The sequence below is a fragment of the Oratosquilla oratoria genome, chromosome 25 (genome assembly GCF_046742065.1).
Source record: "Oratosquilla oratoria isolate Oo_2021 chromosome 25, ASM4674206v1, whole genome shotgun sequence".
Lineage (NCBI taxonomy): Eukaryota > Metazoa > Arthropoda > Malacostraca > Stomatopoda > Squillidae > Oratosquilla > Oratosquilla oratoria.
The window spans coordinates 48238462-48254376 of record NC_134801.1 but is presented as its reverse complement, the minus strand read 5'-3'; the positions used below and the strand labels follow the sequence as shown (position 1 = coordinate 48254376).

Below are 15915 nucleotides of genomic sequence, written 5' to 3'. Positions count from 1 at the left end.
GCAAGCCCACTGATTTATTGTATGAACCTTTCTCGGATATTTTTCAAATGAAATATAGCACACAGACTGTCCAGTGGGATTTTCCATATTTCTAACATAAGCTGAAAGTTATAACAGCTGCAGTTAGAGAAATGACAGAACGAGCAACTCATGCCGAGGTTTGGGCTAATCTGATTGCTCGCTTAGAGAAAGTAGGAATCAGTAAATAACATTATGGCAACTCATTCATTTGCATATGATTTTATTGAAACAAAGAAATTTCAAAGAACGACAACAAATAACATTAACATGGACCTTTGGCACTATCATATTCAAGCGGTTTCAAAGTGGCCTCCTTTGGCGTCGATACAAAGCCTCAAACGCTTCTTGAAATTTTCGGCGATGGGCCGCAGCTCCTCCGGCGTGATTCTGTCCCACTTCCGGCGCAACTATTGCTTCAGCGACTCCAAACTTTTGTGGGGCTTAGCACAGGCCCTGGCCTCCAAAATCGACCATACGCTGTAGTCCATCGGGTTTAGATCCGGAGAGTACGGCGGCCATTCCGCAGATGTGATGAAACCCGGAAAATGGGCTTTGCACCACTCCTGAGTCGTTTTCGCCCTGTGGGCCGGAGCGGAATCCTGCTGGAACGTCCATTCCGCATCGCCAAAGTGCTGCTGGGTCCACGGAAGTACCAAGGCCTCGAGGATGTCGCGTCGGTACACGTCCTTGTCGATTTTGACCCCCTGTTCCACGAAAACCAGGGGTGTCTTGCCGCTCGCGCAAATTCCGCCCCATACCATGACGGACTGCGGATTTTGGCGGTGTTCGATGATGGCCGAGGTGCCGGGAGCCTCTGCGGACCAGCTCCTGTCGTTTTGGCGGTTGTGTGCTTGTTCCACGGTGAACAGCTTCTCATCCGTGAAGACGATCCGCTCCCACTGCTGACCTGCGGCCCGGCAAATGAGCTGGCGACATCGTTGCAGCCGTACGCGCTTGTTTTCGTCCGTCAGGAGCTGAGCTTTTTGGATCTTATAGGGCTTGAGTTCGAGCTCCTGTTTCGCCATTCGTCGCACTGATCGGTCGCTGATGCCAGTTTCACGGGCGATTTTCCTCATGGAGACCCTTGAATTTCGCTGGACTCGCTTCTTGATGATTTGCCTGTTCCTGGGAGTGTTGACGGTGCGTTTTCTTCCTCTTCCTGGACGGTCGCCTTCATGACCAAGCTCCTTGCACCACTTGACTGCTATTGAAATGACATCTTTACGAACACCGAGCAAACGAACAATGTCACAGTGACGTTTTCCTTGACTGCGTTGCGTTTGTTTGCCATTCTGAAAAAAAAAAGGAATTAAGCGTTACAAACTTGAGATCAACATAACTAGCACAAAAAAAGTACGGAAAATTCAGTATAACAAAAATTATTTGGCTGCAATAAAATATGTTTGCGGTAGGACAAATTTAACTCGGTTGCCATAATTCTGCCGCACCCGATATATACTTTAACTAATCATAATGATTTCAATGTATTCAAGGTTGGAAAGCTTATCCTGAAAGATATGCACATAGTGGGCAACGAGAGTGAGAATCAGTCTAGTTGAAATGACAAAGATTAAATTTTCTGTGACAGTAACGACGTGGCTTTTGATTCTGTCGCTAGTTCGTTGTTGCCTCATATATTGATTTATTTCATAGAAATTGCCAACTCTGTACCTCCTGTAAGGTGCGCTGTTCATACTTAAAACTTTGTGTTAAGGACGTAATTATGTCTCACTATAGCACAAATACACTACTCGGTAAGGAATGGAAGCTTGTGAACAAGACACACACACAAAATATGTAACACATGTTTCGACGATATAGAACGGCACTGCCACAGCTTGACTGACAGATTCCATAGGTGTCTACCTACATGTTGCAAAGTGTTGCAGGCTGTTAGTCTTTTAGAATATGGGTTTGCAAATAAGTCATTCTTGTTGTCGAAGAAGTAGGGAACCGGTAATGATGACTTACTCCATTGTCTGAAGCCCCTCCACAGCACTACAATTCCATTCCATTTCAGGAACCTGACAGCTGGAGAGTTCCCGTGAGAGTGAATGAAATGTAAAGTAATTGTGCCTAAGGCAAATACGTCTACCACAACATCATCATCCTTCCTCCAATTCATAGAAGACAGAGAAACAAACCGTCTCTCCAATGCTGCCTTCCTCTGCAGTACACATGGATCCTTGTTACCAGTGATTTTTTAAAGAACCACAAAAAAGAACAGCATAGACACAACTTACTGTTTTTCTCTGCTATGAACCATTTCCTCACTTTAATATCCACTACTCTCCAATAGAACTTCTCTTTCTCTGACTCTGTTCTGTTTTCGTTTTTTTTTTTTCTTGGCTTCTATTCTTCTTGTTTCCTCTTACTCTTTTTCCTCTTTATTCATCTCTCTTTTTCTCCAATTGGTCTGGTCTTATCTATATTTTATTTCCCTACTCTATATATTTCTTCAATTTGTTTCCCTGTTTCTTGTTCATCTTCTTGAACTACTTTTGATATCTTGTTTTCTTTTTCCTTCTCCTCTTTTACTCGTGTAGTCCTATTTGGATTATGCTTTTCTTCCATCCCAAACATAATTATACATTTCTTTTTATCCGCTAGGTCTCTTACTATATTCTCCTTCTTTCTCATCACTTTAATAACTGTGTCCTTAGTTTGTTCTTTTATCTGTGGTTTTACTATATCTCTAAATTAAATTTGTTGTTCTCTTAGACTTTTCTCCAACCCTATACCTCTTTTGCTATGGACTTTTTATTCTCTTTATATTTTTTCTTTAATTCCTCATTCCCATCCTTTACTCCTTTTAACTGTCTTTTTCATTCTTCTATTTTTTTATCAACTCTTTGTGTAATCCGTCTAAGTTGACTGACCCTATCCTCCCAACATTCGTTTATTTTTGCTAGTTTTTCCTCTAGACATGTTAATCGGGGGAGGTTGTCATCCTGTCCCTCATTAAATTCGTAGAAATAATGATCTTCACCTTCTATTGTGCTGCTCGTATCTATATTTCTAATTTTTACATTTTTACTAGCCTCTTCCACTTCACCTCTATGACGTGCGCATCTCTTGTTAACATTCTTTCTGACTTACGGGGCCCGCTCTTCCCTTTCTTCATTTCCTTCCATTTTCCTGAGTAATCCCTCCCCTTCTCTTATTTATTCACCTCCCCACTGGACCATGAACTTTCCCCTTTCCTACTAATACAACACAGGTACTCCCTCTTGTTGATATCCACGAAAATTGTATTTTTTTCTGGAATCTAATCTTCGCTGTCACTTCGACTGTCGCGCGCGCGCGCGCGCGTGTGTGTGCATGTGTGTGTGTGTGTGTGTGTGTGTGTGTGTGTGTGTGTGTGTGTGTGTGTGTGTGTGTGTGTGTGTGTGTGTGTGTGTGTGTGTGTGTGTGTGTGTGTGTGTGTGTGTGTGTGTGTGTGTGTGTTTGTGTGTGTATGTGTGTGTGTGTGTGTGTGTGTGTGTGTGTGTGTGTGTGTGTGTGTGTGTGTGTGTGTGTGTGTGTGTGTGTGTGTGTGTGTGTGTGTGTGTGTGTGTGTGTGTGCATACACAAGCATACTTGCGTTCTATTTCCCCCTTTCGCCAACTGTGTCTTCGGGTTTGAAGAACAATTGCGAGTCATTTGACTGTCACTCGTTTTCTCGATAGATGAAAAAAAATCAGAACAATAGAGAAAGAGAAGAGAAAAACATTAATTATTAAAATTCTCGTTGTTACCATTTTTCTCTCGTCTTTCATTTTTTGGTTACAATCATCACTGTTTACAGCATTATGGTCCATAAAAATTACTTTCTTCAACGTTACTCTACTACCTCTGCTCCTATCGCCAGCCTTGCTACCACCACAGGAGGACAGAAGAACGGGTGAAGTTTGCATGACCACTAAGAAAAGAAATCGTTAGCCCTGCGCCATTATCAGGGTCGAAAGGACGGCTGCAAATAGTCGACCCATGCCAGTGCCGATTTTCAATTTGCCTGCCACTGTTGGAGGAGTCAAAAGGTTAATCCCAAGAGTTAACACGTAGTAGATTGGGGACATTCGCCAGCTCTCACCTCTACATGAATTGAAAGGTTATAAATACAGTTAAAGTTGACAAAAACAAAACCAGGACTTAGTTCGAAGACTGAGTGTCAGCCCCTCAGGGCAGCACCTCATGATGTAGGTGAGGTGGTTGACGGGTTTTGAAAAAGAGTGTCCATCATCTTGCAGGCCCACCACATGAACCAGGGAGGTAACCGTCGTTGCTCCCGACACAAGATGAAGGATGGAGAAAGGAGGAAGAGGGTCTTCCGTTCAGCCAAATCAAAACAAAGCACTTAGGTAACGACGTGATACTATCAGTGGTGATGATAACGTTAATGATTGTGATGATGATGATACGACGACAGTGGTAGTGGTGATGATAGTGGTGGCAGTGGAGGTGGTGATGATGGTGTAGTGATGGTGGTGATATTCGTAGTGGTGTTTGTGATAATGATGGTAGTGGCTGTGATGGAAATATGAGTAATGATGGTGATGGTAGCGATGGTATTAGTGATGGCTACGGTAGTAATTGTAGCATCAGCTTCAGTGAAGGTGATTGCAAACCTCACGGTTATCCTATATATCACTATCCTACTCTTTTTTTTATTCTTTCTTTAGGGCGGGACACGCAAATCGTTGCTCACAAGCGGTATAATATACGGCTACCATGTAATCATAGATTAACATTTATTTTTCTCTCTCCAGCCTAAAGATATCTTAAATGAACGGATGACGCACAAATATAAGCAGTACAATACTGATTAATGACAAGAGTTGACCTACTAGAGTTTTACTAATTTTTGGGAAAGGTAAGGTGAGGTCAGATATTTGCAAATCGCGCGCCCAGACACACAAGCCCGCACACAAAATTCAGCACACATACACGCACACAAGAACACGGGCTCGAACGCACGCAAACGTCACCTGCTGGTCCTGATGAAAGGCTCCTTTCGTGCAAGCCCAACGTATAAATGCAGCTCCTCACCGTCCATTCGTCAGTTCGCATCTCCGAGTGTTTCAATCCATCAGCAGCATGTGGAAGGTCAGTAGCACTTAAGCGATCGCCGTTTGCCTAGTGTCGATACCGACCACGTCTGGACCACGGTTAAAGATCGCCTTTAAAATCTTAAGGTCTTAGATCATCGGCATTGCTAGCTGACCGTGGGTTGGATACATCAAAATCGTCGATGATCAAATGTGGTTGTATTCACATAATTATTGCTTCTAGCTATTCGAAAGGCTCCGCGCACGACATTCATGTTGAATATAAAGGAAGGATTGTGATATAATTCTTTCTCAGAGTATTTAAAGCTAGGTTTTAACATTTCATATTTGAAACATAGATGATTTAGTCTCGTCGTTCCTCTATGTTTACCTACTAATTTATCTGACCATCTGACTCCCTTAGATTGTCCTCCTCTCCGTCTCCGTGGCTGTGGCATGGGCCGGTCCACAACCCGACTCGCCCCCAGTCTACGGATACAATCCTCCTCCTCGCCCAACCTACAATCAGCCTGGGATGCCCTTCGAATTCGCTTACGCCGTCAAAGACTACTCCGGCAACGATTACGCCCACGAGCAGAAGAGCGACGGCGTCGTCACCTCGGGTTCCTACCACGTCGCTCTTCCCGACGGCCGAATTGAGACAGTCAACTTCGACGCCGATGACTACAGCGGCTACGTAGCCGAAGTCTCCTACGAGGGTGAGGCTAAGCATCCCGCTCCGGCACCCTACCATCCCGCCCCGTCACCCTACCATCCCACTCCGGCTCCTTACCACCCTACCCCAGCGCCCTACTATCCCACCCCGTCACCCTACCATCCCACCCCGGCTCCCTATCATCCCACCCCGGCACCCTACCATCCCACTCCAGCGCCCTACCATCCCCCACCAACATATGCCTAAGCTCCTCCGGGTCAGGGTCAGCCCACCCACACCATTGAGGGTGGCGCGCCAAGAACCCCTCGAGAGAATGGGCCTCAGAGACACTCTGAGCACCAATTACTGAGGTCCTCGTCTACATAATCGACCTTTACTCAGTTACACCCATCTTCATATTCACACACGCCTCTCTTGAGCCCATATTTACCCTACTTACCACACACTTCTCATTCAGTCCTGATCTGGTTATCAGTGATGAAAAACATTTTACTCAGACCTACTAATAGAAAAGTAATTAGCACTTCCTTAGTCAAAGTTCCAATGTTCTAGTCACCATGACACTGTCCACTTGATTTATTCATACATAATTTAGGAAGAACTAATTGACACTCTATGGCTGCAAAAACGGAAAACATTCCTTCCTGTGGCTCTTGTAAGGTTTGGTCATATATGAGCAACGAATAAACAAGATTATGTTGTCATGCTCGTGATTTTCTTGGCGCCAATTTCCATCACATTTTTCTGGTGAAATATTTTACTCTATATATCATAAACAAATTCAAAGGTATGTATGATAGTTCGAGAAAAATAGGTATGACCTTGTGAGCATATCTCTCCTCCTGAGTATTACAATGAAGTAAATACATTCAGGTAAATTAACAAAAGTATGACACCTGGAATAGCAATGACTACAATAACAACAACTACGACAGTAATAAGACACCAACGACAATGACAACACTGCCAATAATAAAAGACGATCAAAATTACCCCAACAACTGTTAACAAAAGGTCTCCTGAAGACGATTTTAACAAATAACAGGCCAATCTCCTTTTCTAGACCAGAGCCTGTCCTACATCCGTTTCACCTGAATTATTGCAATTGCATTGTTGCCATTATTGGCTGTTGCATTCTAAATGGGAATATTTCCTTTACCAAGTGACCTAGATGAAGCAAGCCCACTAATATATTGTATGAACCTTTCTCGGATATTTTTCAAATGAAATATAGCACACAGAATGTCCAATGGTATTTTCCATATTTCTAACATAAGCTGAAAGCTATAACAGCTGCAGTTAGAGAAATGACAGAACGAGCAACTCATGCCGAGGTTTAGTTTAATCTGATTGCTCGCTTAGAGAAAGTAGAAATCAGTAAATAACACATATATATATATACTTTAACTAATCATAATGATTCCAATGTATTCAAGGTTGGAAAGCTTATCCTGAAAGATATGCACGTAGTGGGTAACGAAAGTGAGAATCAGCCTAGTTGAAATGACAAAGATTAAATTTTCTGTGACAGTAACGACGTGACTTTTGATTCTGTTGCTAGTTCCTTGTTGCCTCATATATTAATTTATTTAATAGAAATTGCCAAATCTGTACCTCCTGTAAGGTGCGCTGTTCATACTTAAAACTATGTGTTAAGGACGTAATTATGTCTCACTATAGCACAAATACACTACTCGGTAAGGAATGGAAGCTTGTGAACAAGACACACACACAAAATATGTAACACATGTTTCGACGATATAGAACGGCACTGCCACAGCTTGACTGACAGATTCCATAGGTGTCTACCTACATGTTGCAAAGTGTTGCAGGCTGTTAGTCTTTTAGAATATGGGTTTGCAAATAAGTCATTCTTGTTGTCGAAGAAGTAGGGAACCGGTAATGATGACTCACTCCATTGTCTGAAGCCCCTCCACAGCACTACAATTCCATTCCATTTCAGGAAACCTGACAGCTGGAGAGTTTCCGTGAGAGTGAATGAAATGTAAAGTAATGGTGCCTAAGGCATATACGTCTACCACAACATCATCATCCTTCCTCCAAGTTATAGAAGACAGAGAAACGAACCGTCTCTCCAATACTGCCTTCCTCTGCAGTACACATGGATCCTTGTTTCCAGTGATTTTTTAAAGAACCACAAAAAATAACATAATAGACACAACTTACTGAGCTATGGAACAGAACATCTGTAATAAGCTTGGAGTTGGCACATCAAAATAATGGCACTGAGGTAGACACTGACAAAATAGATGAAGAGACAGATAAATAAAATAAGTTGTATGATCTCAGTGCTCAAACTAGAGTATATGCAAGCATAAGCGAGGCTTCATTGACAGTAGAGGGATTTGACAACACCCTGCGGCTCAAGAGAAATGAGGATCTATCTAACTGGTGGCACTGGTATCCTCAAAAGTCAAGCTAAAGTAGTAGTTATAATCCCTGTGACTCTAGGCAGTCCTGAGGGCGTTTTTTTTTTTCTGTTCTATGGTGCATACCAAGTGAACGTCAGTTAAGAATGAAATCAGATAACAGTGATACCATAACAATGTTACGTTGTAACACATATTTACACACACACACACACACACACACACACACACACACATATATATATATATATACATATATATATATATATGTATATATATATATATGTATATATATGTGTATATATAAATATATATATATACATATACATGTATATATATACATACATATATATATGTATACATATATATACATATATATATATATATATATATATATACATATATGTATGTATATATATTGTCATTTACCCAATGTTCATTTTTCCCTCTTTTGTTTCTTTCTCGTGCTGGTCGTTAGTTGCCTACCAGCACGAAGCTTAACCCCCATCCCTCCCCCGCCTATCTCTGTCGTCGCTGTATACCACTGTCACACCCAAAAGGTCAATATCGAATAGCTCACAGATGGAGGTTTTGGTTGCCCTGGCCTCAGGTGATAGGGACGCTGCTAGGGCACGGTTTGTGTGTAAATTGCCAGTTTTGTAATTTTGTCATATTTCTTTTCTTGTCATCTTACTTTCCTCATATATATAATGTGATTAAGTTTAATACAACTTGTAGCATATACCTTGTGTCAGTACGCTGCGACGTACTTTAGTTTCTATATCATAATTTAAGGTTAGATGTATGGTAACGGTGATTGCATCACCGGCAGGCTGGGCATGCGCATTGTGCACCCGAGTTACCAGTTAATTATCTTGCTGTTTTTGCTTCTCTTGTCTGTGTTAACATTAAGTTAATTTTGAATACGTACTTTCTTTATGTTTACTTTAAGGTCAGTATGTAAGTGATTAAGCTGTAATGCGGTTATCCTTTGATGTATCATTTCAGCTTCATTGACCTAAAAAGTCAGATGCGAGTATTTCAGGGAGGTTTCAAACCTCCCTCACTCTGTTATCTCCGTCTTCTTCCCCAATTGGTAACCATCCACCCTTCTCCTTTTGCGGGTACCTGTTCCCACAAGCTTTGGTAACAGACTATGTTTTACAACATGCATTTCTATAGACATGAGAAAATACATCGTATGTCTGGGGTGAGGTTTTTTGATTGGTTGTAGACTCAAATTTTGTGGAATCTAGGACTGAGTGTCAAATAGGCCTTTCCCATCCCTGTCCTCCACTTCCATCATAATCATCTCTATTCTTTCTATATGTAACATTCCTCACATTTATATCCTTCTTAGTCAGGAACATAACTCCACCCCCTTGTTTTACCTCTCTGTTTCTAATCCAATAGTAATATACACCATGTCCTACACTGTTGGGTGGTAGTGGACCTTTCAATTTTGTCCCTACAATTTCCATTATGTCCGGTTCTTTTTCCTTCAGGTGATCATTTAATTCATTCAAGGCTGTTATTAATACATCTGTATTTGTGTAAGACACTTTCAATTTTCTGCTAGCTTCATTCTGTTTTCTATTTCCCGTCCGTTTTTCTTTGCTATGCACCATATCCTCACTTTCACATCCACTATTCTCCAATGGAATTTCTCTTTGTCTGACTCTGTTCTGTTTTCGTTTTTATTTTTCTTGGCTTATATTCTTCTTGTTTCCTTGTCCTCTTTTTCCTCTTTATTCATCTCTATTTTTCTCCAATTGGTCTGGTCTTATCTATATTTTATTCCTCTAGTCTATATATTTCTTCAATTTCTTTCCCTGTTTTTTGTTCATCTTCTTGAACTACTTTTAATATCTTGTTTACTCTTTCCTTCTCCTCTTTTACTCGTGTAGTCCTATTTGGATTATGCTTTTCTTCCATCCCTAATATAATTGTACATTTCTTTTTATCCGCTAAGTCTCTTACTATATTCTCCTTCTTTCTCATCACTTTAATAACTGTGTCCTTAGTTTGTTCTTTTATCTGTGGTTTTACTATATCTCTAAATTAAATTTGTTGTTCTCTTGGACTTTTCTCCAACCCTGTACCTCTTTTGCTAGGGACTCATTTTTTCTCTTTATAATTTTTCTTTAATTCCTCATTCTCATCCTTTACTTCTTTTAACTGTCTTTTTTTTTTTTTCTTTCCTTAGTTCTTTCAATTTATCAACTCTTTGTGTAATCTGTGTAAGCTGACTGAACCTAACGTCCCAACATTCGTTTATTTTTGCTAGTTTTTCCTCTAGACATGTTAATCGGGGGAGGTTGTCATCCTGTCCCTCATTAAATTCGTAGAAATAATTATCTTCACCTTCTCTTGTGCTGCTCGTATCTATATTTCTAATTTTTACATTTTTACTAGCCTCTTCCACTTCACCTCTATCACGTGCACATCTCTTATTAACATTCTTTCTGACTTACGGGGCCCGCTCTTCCCCTTCTTCATTACCTTCCATTTTCGTGAGTAATCCCTCCCCTTCTCCTTTTTATTCATCTCCCCACTAGACCATGAGCTTTCCCCTTTCCTACTAATACAACACAGGTACTCCCTTTCGTTGAGAACCACGAAAATTGTATTTTTTTCTGGAGTCCAATCTCCGCTGTCACTTCGACTGTGTGTGTGTGTGTGCCTGTGTGTGTGTGTGTTTGTGTGTGTGTGTGTGTGTGTGTGTGTGTGTGTGTGTGTGTGTGTGTGTGTGTGTGTGTGTATGTGTGTGTGTGTGTGTGTGTGTGTGTGTGTGTGTGTGTATGTGTGTATGTGTGTGTGTGTGTGTGTGTGTGTGTGTGTGTGTGTGTGTGTGTGTGTGTGTGTGTGTGTGTGTGTGTGTGTGTGTGTGTGTGTGTGTGTGTGTGTGTGTGTGTGTGTGTGTGTGTGTGTGTGTGTGTGTGTGTGTGTGTGTGTGTGTGTGTGTGTGTGTGTGTGTGTGTGTGTGTGTGTGTACGTGTGTGTGCATACACAAGCATACTTCCTCTCTATTAAGTATGAACAGCGCACCTTACAGGAGGTACAGAGTTGGCAATTTCTATGAAATAAATCAATATATGAGGCAACAACGAACTAGCGACAGAATCAAAACCCACGTCGTTACTCTCACAGAAAATTTAGTCTTTGTCATTTCAACTAGACTGATTCTCACTTTCGTTACCCTCTATGTCCATATCTTTCAGGATAAGCTATCCAACCTTGAATACATTGGAATCATTATGATTAGTTAAAGTATATATATATATATATGTTATTTACTGATTCCTACTTTCTCTAAGCGAGCAATCAGATTAGCCCAAACCTCGGCATGAGTTGCTCGTTCTGTCATTTCTCTAACTGCAGCTGTTATAACTTTCAGCTTATGTTAGAAATATGGAAAATCCCATTGGACATTCTGTGTGCTATATATCATTTGAAAAATATCCGAGAAAGGTTCATACAATATATCAGTGGGCTTGCTTCACCTAGGTCACTTGGTAAAGGAAATGTTCCAATTTAAAGTGCAACAGCCAATAATGGTAACAATGCAATTGCAATAATTCAGGTGAAACGGATGTAGGTCTAGAAAATGAGATTGGCCTGTTATTTGATAAAATCGTCTTCAGGAGACCTTTTCTTAACAGTTTTTGGGGTAATTTTGGACGTCTTTTATTATTGGCAGTGTTGTCATTGTCGTTGGTGTTTTATTACTGTCGTAGTTGTTGTCATTGTAATCATTGCTATTCCAGGTGTCATACTTTTGTTCATTTACCTGAATGTATTTACTTCATTGTAATACTCAGGAGGAGAGATAAACTCACAGGATCATACCTATTTATCTCGAACTAGCATGCATACTTTTGAATTTGTTTATGATATATAGACTAAAATATTTCACCAGAAAAATGTGATGGAAAGTGGCGCTAAGAAAATAACGAACATGACAACAAAATCTTGTTTATTCGTCGCTCATATATAACCAAACCTTACAAGAGCCACAGGAAGGAATGTTTTTCGTTTTTGCAGCCATTGAGTGTCAATTAGTTCTTCCTAAATTATGTATGAATAAATCAAGTGGACAGTGTCATGGTGACTAGAACATTGGAACTTTGACTAAGAAAGTGCTAATTACTTTGGTATTAGTAGGTCTGAGTAAAATGTTTTTTCATCACTGATGACCAGATCAGGACTGAATGAGAAGTGTGTGGTAAGTAGGGTAAGTATGGGCTCAAGAGAGGCGTGTGTGAATATGAAGATGGGTGTAAGTGAGTAAAGGTCGATTATGTAGACGAGGACCTCAGTAATTGGTGCTCAGAGTGTCTCTGAGGCACCTTCTCTCGAGGGGTTCTTGGCGCGCCACCCTCAATGGTGAGGGTGGCCTGACCCTTACCCGGAGGAGCTTAGGCATATGTTGGTGGGGGATGGTAGGGCGCTGGAGTGGGATGGTAGGGTGCCGGGGTGGGATGATAGGGAGCCGGGGTGGGATGGTAGGGTGACGGGGTGGGATAGTAGGGAGCCGGGGTGGGGTAGTAAGGAGCCGGAGTGGGATGGTAGGGTGACGGGGCGGGATGGTAGGGCGCCGGAGCGGGATGCTCAGCCTCACCCTCGTAGGAGACTTCGGCTACGTAGCCGCTGTAGTCATCGGCGTCGAAGTTGACTGTTTCAATTCGGCCGTCGGGAAGAGCGACGTGGTAGGAACCCGAGGTGACGACGCCGTCGCTCTTCTGCTCGTGGGCGTAATCGTTGCCGGAGTAGTCTTTGACGGCGTAGGCGAATTCGAAGGGCATCCCAGGCTGATTGTAGGTTGGGCGAGGAGGAGGATTGTATCCGTAGACTGGGGGCGAGTCGGGATGTGTACCGGCCCATGCCACAGCCACGGAGACGGAGAGGAGGACAATCTAAGGGAGTCAGATGGTCAGATAAATTAGTAGGCAAATAGAGAGGAACGACGAGACTAAATTATCTATGTTGCAAATATGAAATGTCAAAACCTAGCTTTAAATACTCTGAGAAAGAATGATATGACAATCCTTCCTTTATATCCAACATGAATGTCGTGCGCAGAGCCTCCCAAATAGCTAGAAGCAATTATTATGTGAACACAACCACATTTGATCATCGACGATTTTGATGTATCCAACACACGGTCAGTTAGCAATGCAGATGATCTAAGACTTTAAGACTTTGAAGGCGATCTTTAACCGAGGTCCAGACGTGCTTGGTGTAGACACTAGGCAAACGGTGATGGCTCAAGTGCTACTAACCTTCCACATAATGCTGATGGACTGAAACACTCGGCGATGCGAAGTGACGAATAGACGGAGAGGAGCTGCATTTATACGTTGGGACTGCACGAAAGGAGCCTTTCATCATCAGCAGCAGGTGACGTTTGCGTGCGTTCGAGCCTGTGTTCTTGTGTGCGTGTATGTGTATTGAATTTTGTGTGCGTGCTTGTGTGTCTGGACGTGCGACTTAGAAATCCCTGACCTCACCTCACCTTTCCCAAAAATTAGTAAAACTCTAGCATGTCAACTCTTGTCGTTAATCAGTATTGTACTGATTATATTTGTGCTTAATCCGTTCATTTAAGAAATCTTTAGGCTGGAAAGAGAAAAATAAATGTTTATCTATGATTACATGGTAGCCGTATATTATACCGCGTGTGAGCAACGATTTGCGTGTCCCCCCCCCTAAAAAAAAGAGTAGGATAGTGATATATAGGATACCGTGAGGTTTGCAATCACCTTCACTGAAATTGCCAATACAATTACTACCATCACCATCACTAATACCATCGCTACCATTACTCATATTTCCATCACAACCACTACCTTCATTATCACAAACACTACCACGAATATCATTAAAATCACTACACCATCATCATCACCTCCACTGCCACCATCATCATCACCACTACCACTGGTGTCGTATCATCATCATCACGATCATTATCGTCATCATCACCACTGATAGTATCACGTCGTTACCGAAGTGCTTTGTTTTGATTTGGCTAAACGGAAGACCCTCTTCCTCCTTTCTCCATCCTTCATCTTGTGTCGGGAGCAACGACGGTTACCTCCCTGGTTCATGTGGTGGGCCTGCAAGATGATGGACAATCTTTTTCAAAACCCGTCAACCACCTCACCTCCATCATGAGGTGCTGCCCTGAGGGGCTGACACTCAGTCTTCGAACTAAGTCCTGGTTTTGTTTTTGTCAACTTTAACTGTATTTATAACACCTTTCCATTCATGTAGAGGTGAGAGCTGGCGAATGCCCCCAATTCATTACGTATTAACTCTTGGGATTAACCTTTTGACCCCTCCAACAGTGGCAGGCAAAGTAAAAAGTCGGCATTGGCATGGGTCGACCATATTTGCAGCCGTCCTTTCGACCCTGATAATGGCGCAGGGCTAACGATTTCTTTTCTTAATGGTCATGCAAACTTCACCCGTTCCTCTGTCCTTCTGTTGTGGTAGCAAGACTGGCGATAGGAGCAGAGGTATTAGAGTAACGTTGAAGAAAATGATTTATATGGACCATAATGCTGTAAACAGTGATGATTGTAACCAAAAAATGAAAGACGAGAGAAATATGGTAACAACGAGAATCTTAATATTTAATGTTTTTCTCTTCTCTTTCTCTATTGTTCTGATTTTTTTTCATCTATCAAAAGAACGAGTGACAGTCAAATGACTTGCAATTGTTCCTCAAACCCGAAGACACGAGTTGGCGAAAGGGGGAAATAGAAAGCATGTATGCTTGTGTATGCACACACACGCACACACACACACACACACACACACACACACACACACACACACACACACACACACACACACACACACACACACACACACACACACACACACACAGACACACACACACACACACATACACACACACACACACACATACACACACACAAACACACACACACACACAAACACACACACACACACACATACACACACACACACACACACGCGCGCGCGCGCGTGCGCGCGCGACAGTCGAAGTGACAGCAAAGATTGGACTCCAGAAAAAAATACAATTTTCGTGGATCTCAACGAGAGGGAGTACCTGTGTTGTATTAGTAGGAAAGGGGAAAGCTCGTGTGTGGGGAGGTGAATAAAAAGGAGAAGGGGAGGGATTACTCAGGAAAATTGAAGAAAATGAAGAAGGGGAAGAACGGGCCCCGTAAGTCACAATGAATGTTAACAAGAGATGCGCACGTGTTAGAGGTGAAGTGGAAGGGGCTAGTAAAAATGAAAAAATTAGAAATATAGATACGAGCAGCACAATAGAAGGTGAAGATAATTATTTCTACGAATTTAATGAGGGAGAGGATGACAACCTCCCCCGATTAACATGTCTAGAGAAACAATTAGCAAAAATAAACGAATGTTGGGAGGTTAGGGTCAGTCAACTTAGACGGATTACATAAAGAGTTGATGAATTGAAAAAACTAAGGAAGGAGAGCAAAACCTAGAAAAAAAAATAGAAGAATTAAAAAGACAGTTAAAAGAAGTAAAGGATGGGAATGAGGAATTAAAGAAAAAATATAAAGAGAATAAAAAGTCCATAGCAAAAGAGGTACAGGGTTGGAGAAAAGTCCAAGAGAACAACAAATTTAATTTACAGATATAGTAAAACCACAGATAAAAGAACAAACTAAGGACACATTTATTAAAGTGATGAGAAAGAGGGAGAATATAGTAAGAGACTTAGCGGATAAAAATAAATGTATAATTATGTTTGGGATGGAAGAAAAGTATAATC

The 15915-nt window shown here is 41.7% G+C and overlaps 2 protein-coding genes across 2 annotated transcripts; one reads left to right on the top strand and one right to left on the bottom strand.

Moving 5' to 3' along the window:
• Positions 1-5035: 5035 nt before the first annotated feature.
• LOC143039111 (uncharacterized) lies at positions 5036-5970 on the top strand. The gene is made up of 3 exons (XM_076208966.1): positions 5036-5106; positions 5293-5344; positions 5473-5970. The coding sequence occupies exons 1-3, from the start codon at positions 5036-5038 to the stop codon at positions 5968-5970; spliced, it is 621 nt and encodes a 206-aa protein (XP_076065081.1).
• A 6562-nt stretch (positions 5971-12532) lies between these two features.
• On the bottom strand, positions 12533-13927 carry LOC143039110 (uncharacterized). The gene is made up of 2 exons (XM_076208965.1): positions 13859-13927; positions 12533-13030 (listed from the first exon to the last, which is right to left on the bottom strand). Exons 1-2 carry the CDS (start codon positions 13925-13927, stop codon positions 12533-12535), a joined length of 567 nt encoding a protein of 188 aa, XP_076065080.1.
• Positions 13928-15915: the final 1988 nt, after the last annotated feature.

Coding starts and splice junctions, on each gene's coding strand:
- LOC143039111 (XM_076208966.1), top strand. CDS start 5,036: ATGCAGCTCCTCACCGTCCATTCGTCAGTTCGCATCTCCGAGTGTTTC. Junction 5,107..5,292: donor CCATCAGCAGCATGTGGAAG/GTCAGTAGCACT, acceptor TATTGCTTCTAG/CTATTCGAAAGGCTCCGCGC. Junction 5,345..5,472: donor TTGAATATAAAGGAAGGATT/GTGATATAATTC, acceptor TGACTCCCTTAG/ATTGTCCTCCTCTCCGTCTC.
- LOC143039110 (XM_076208965.1), bottom strand. CDS start 13,927: ATGGTATTAGTGATGGTGATGGTAGTAATTGTATTGGCAATTTCAGTG. Junction 13,031..13,858: donor AGGTGATTGCAAACCTCACG/GTATCCTATATA, acceptor TGACTCCCTTAG/ATTGTCCTCCTCTCCGTCTC.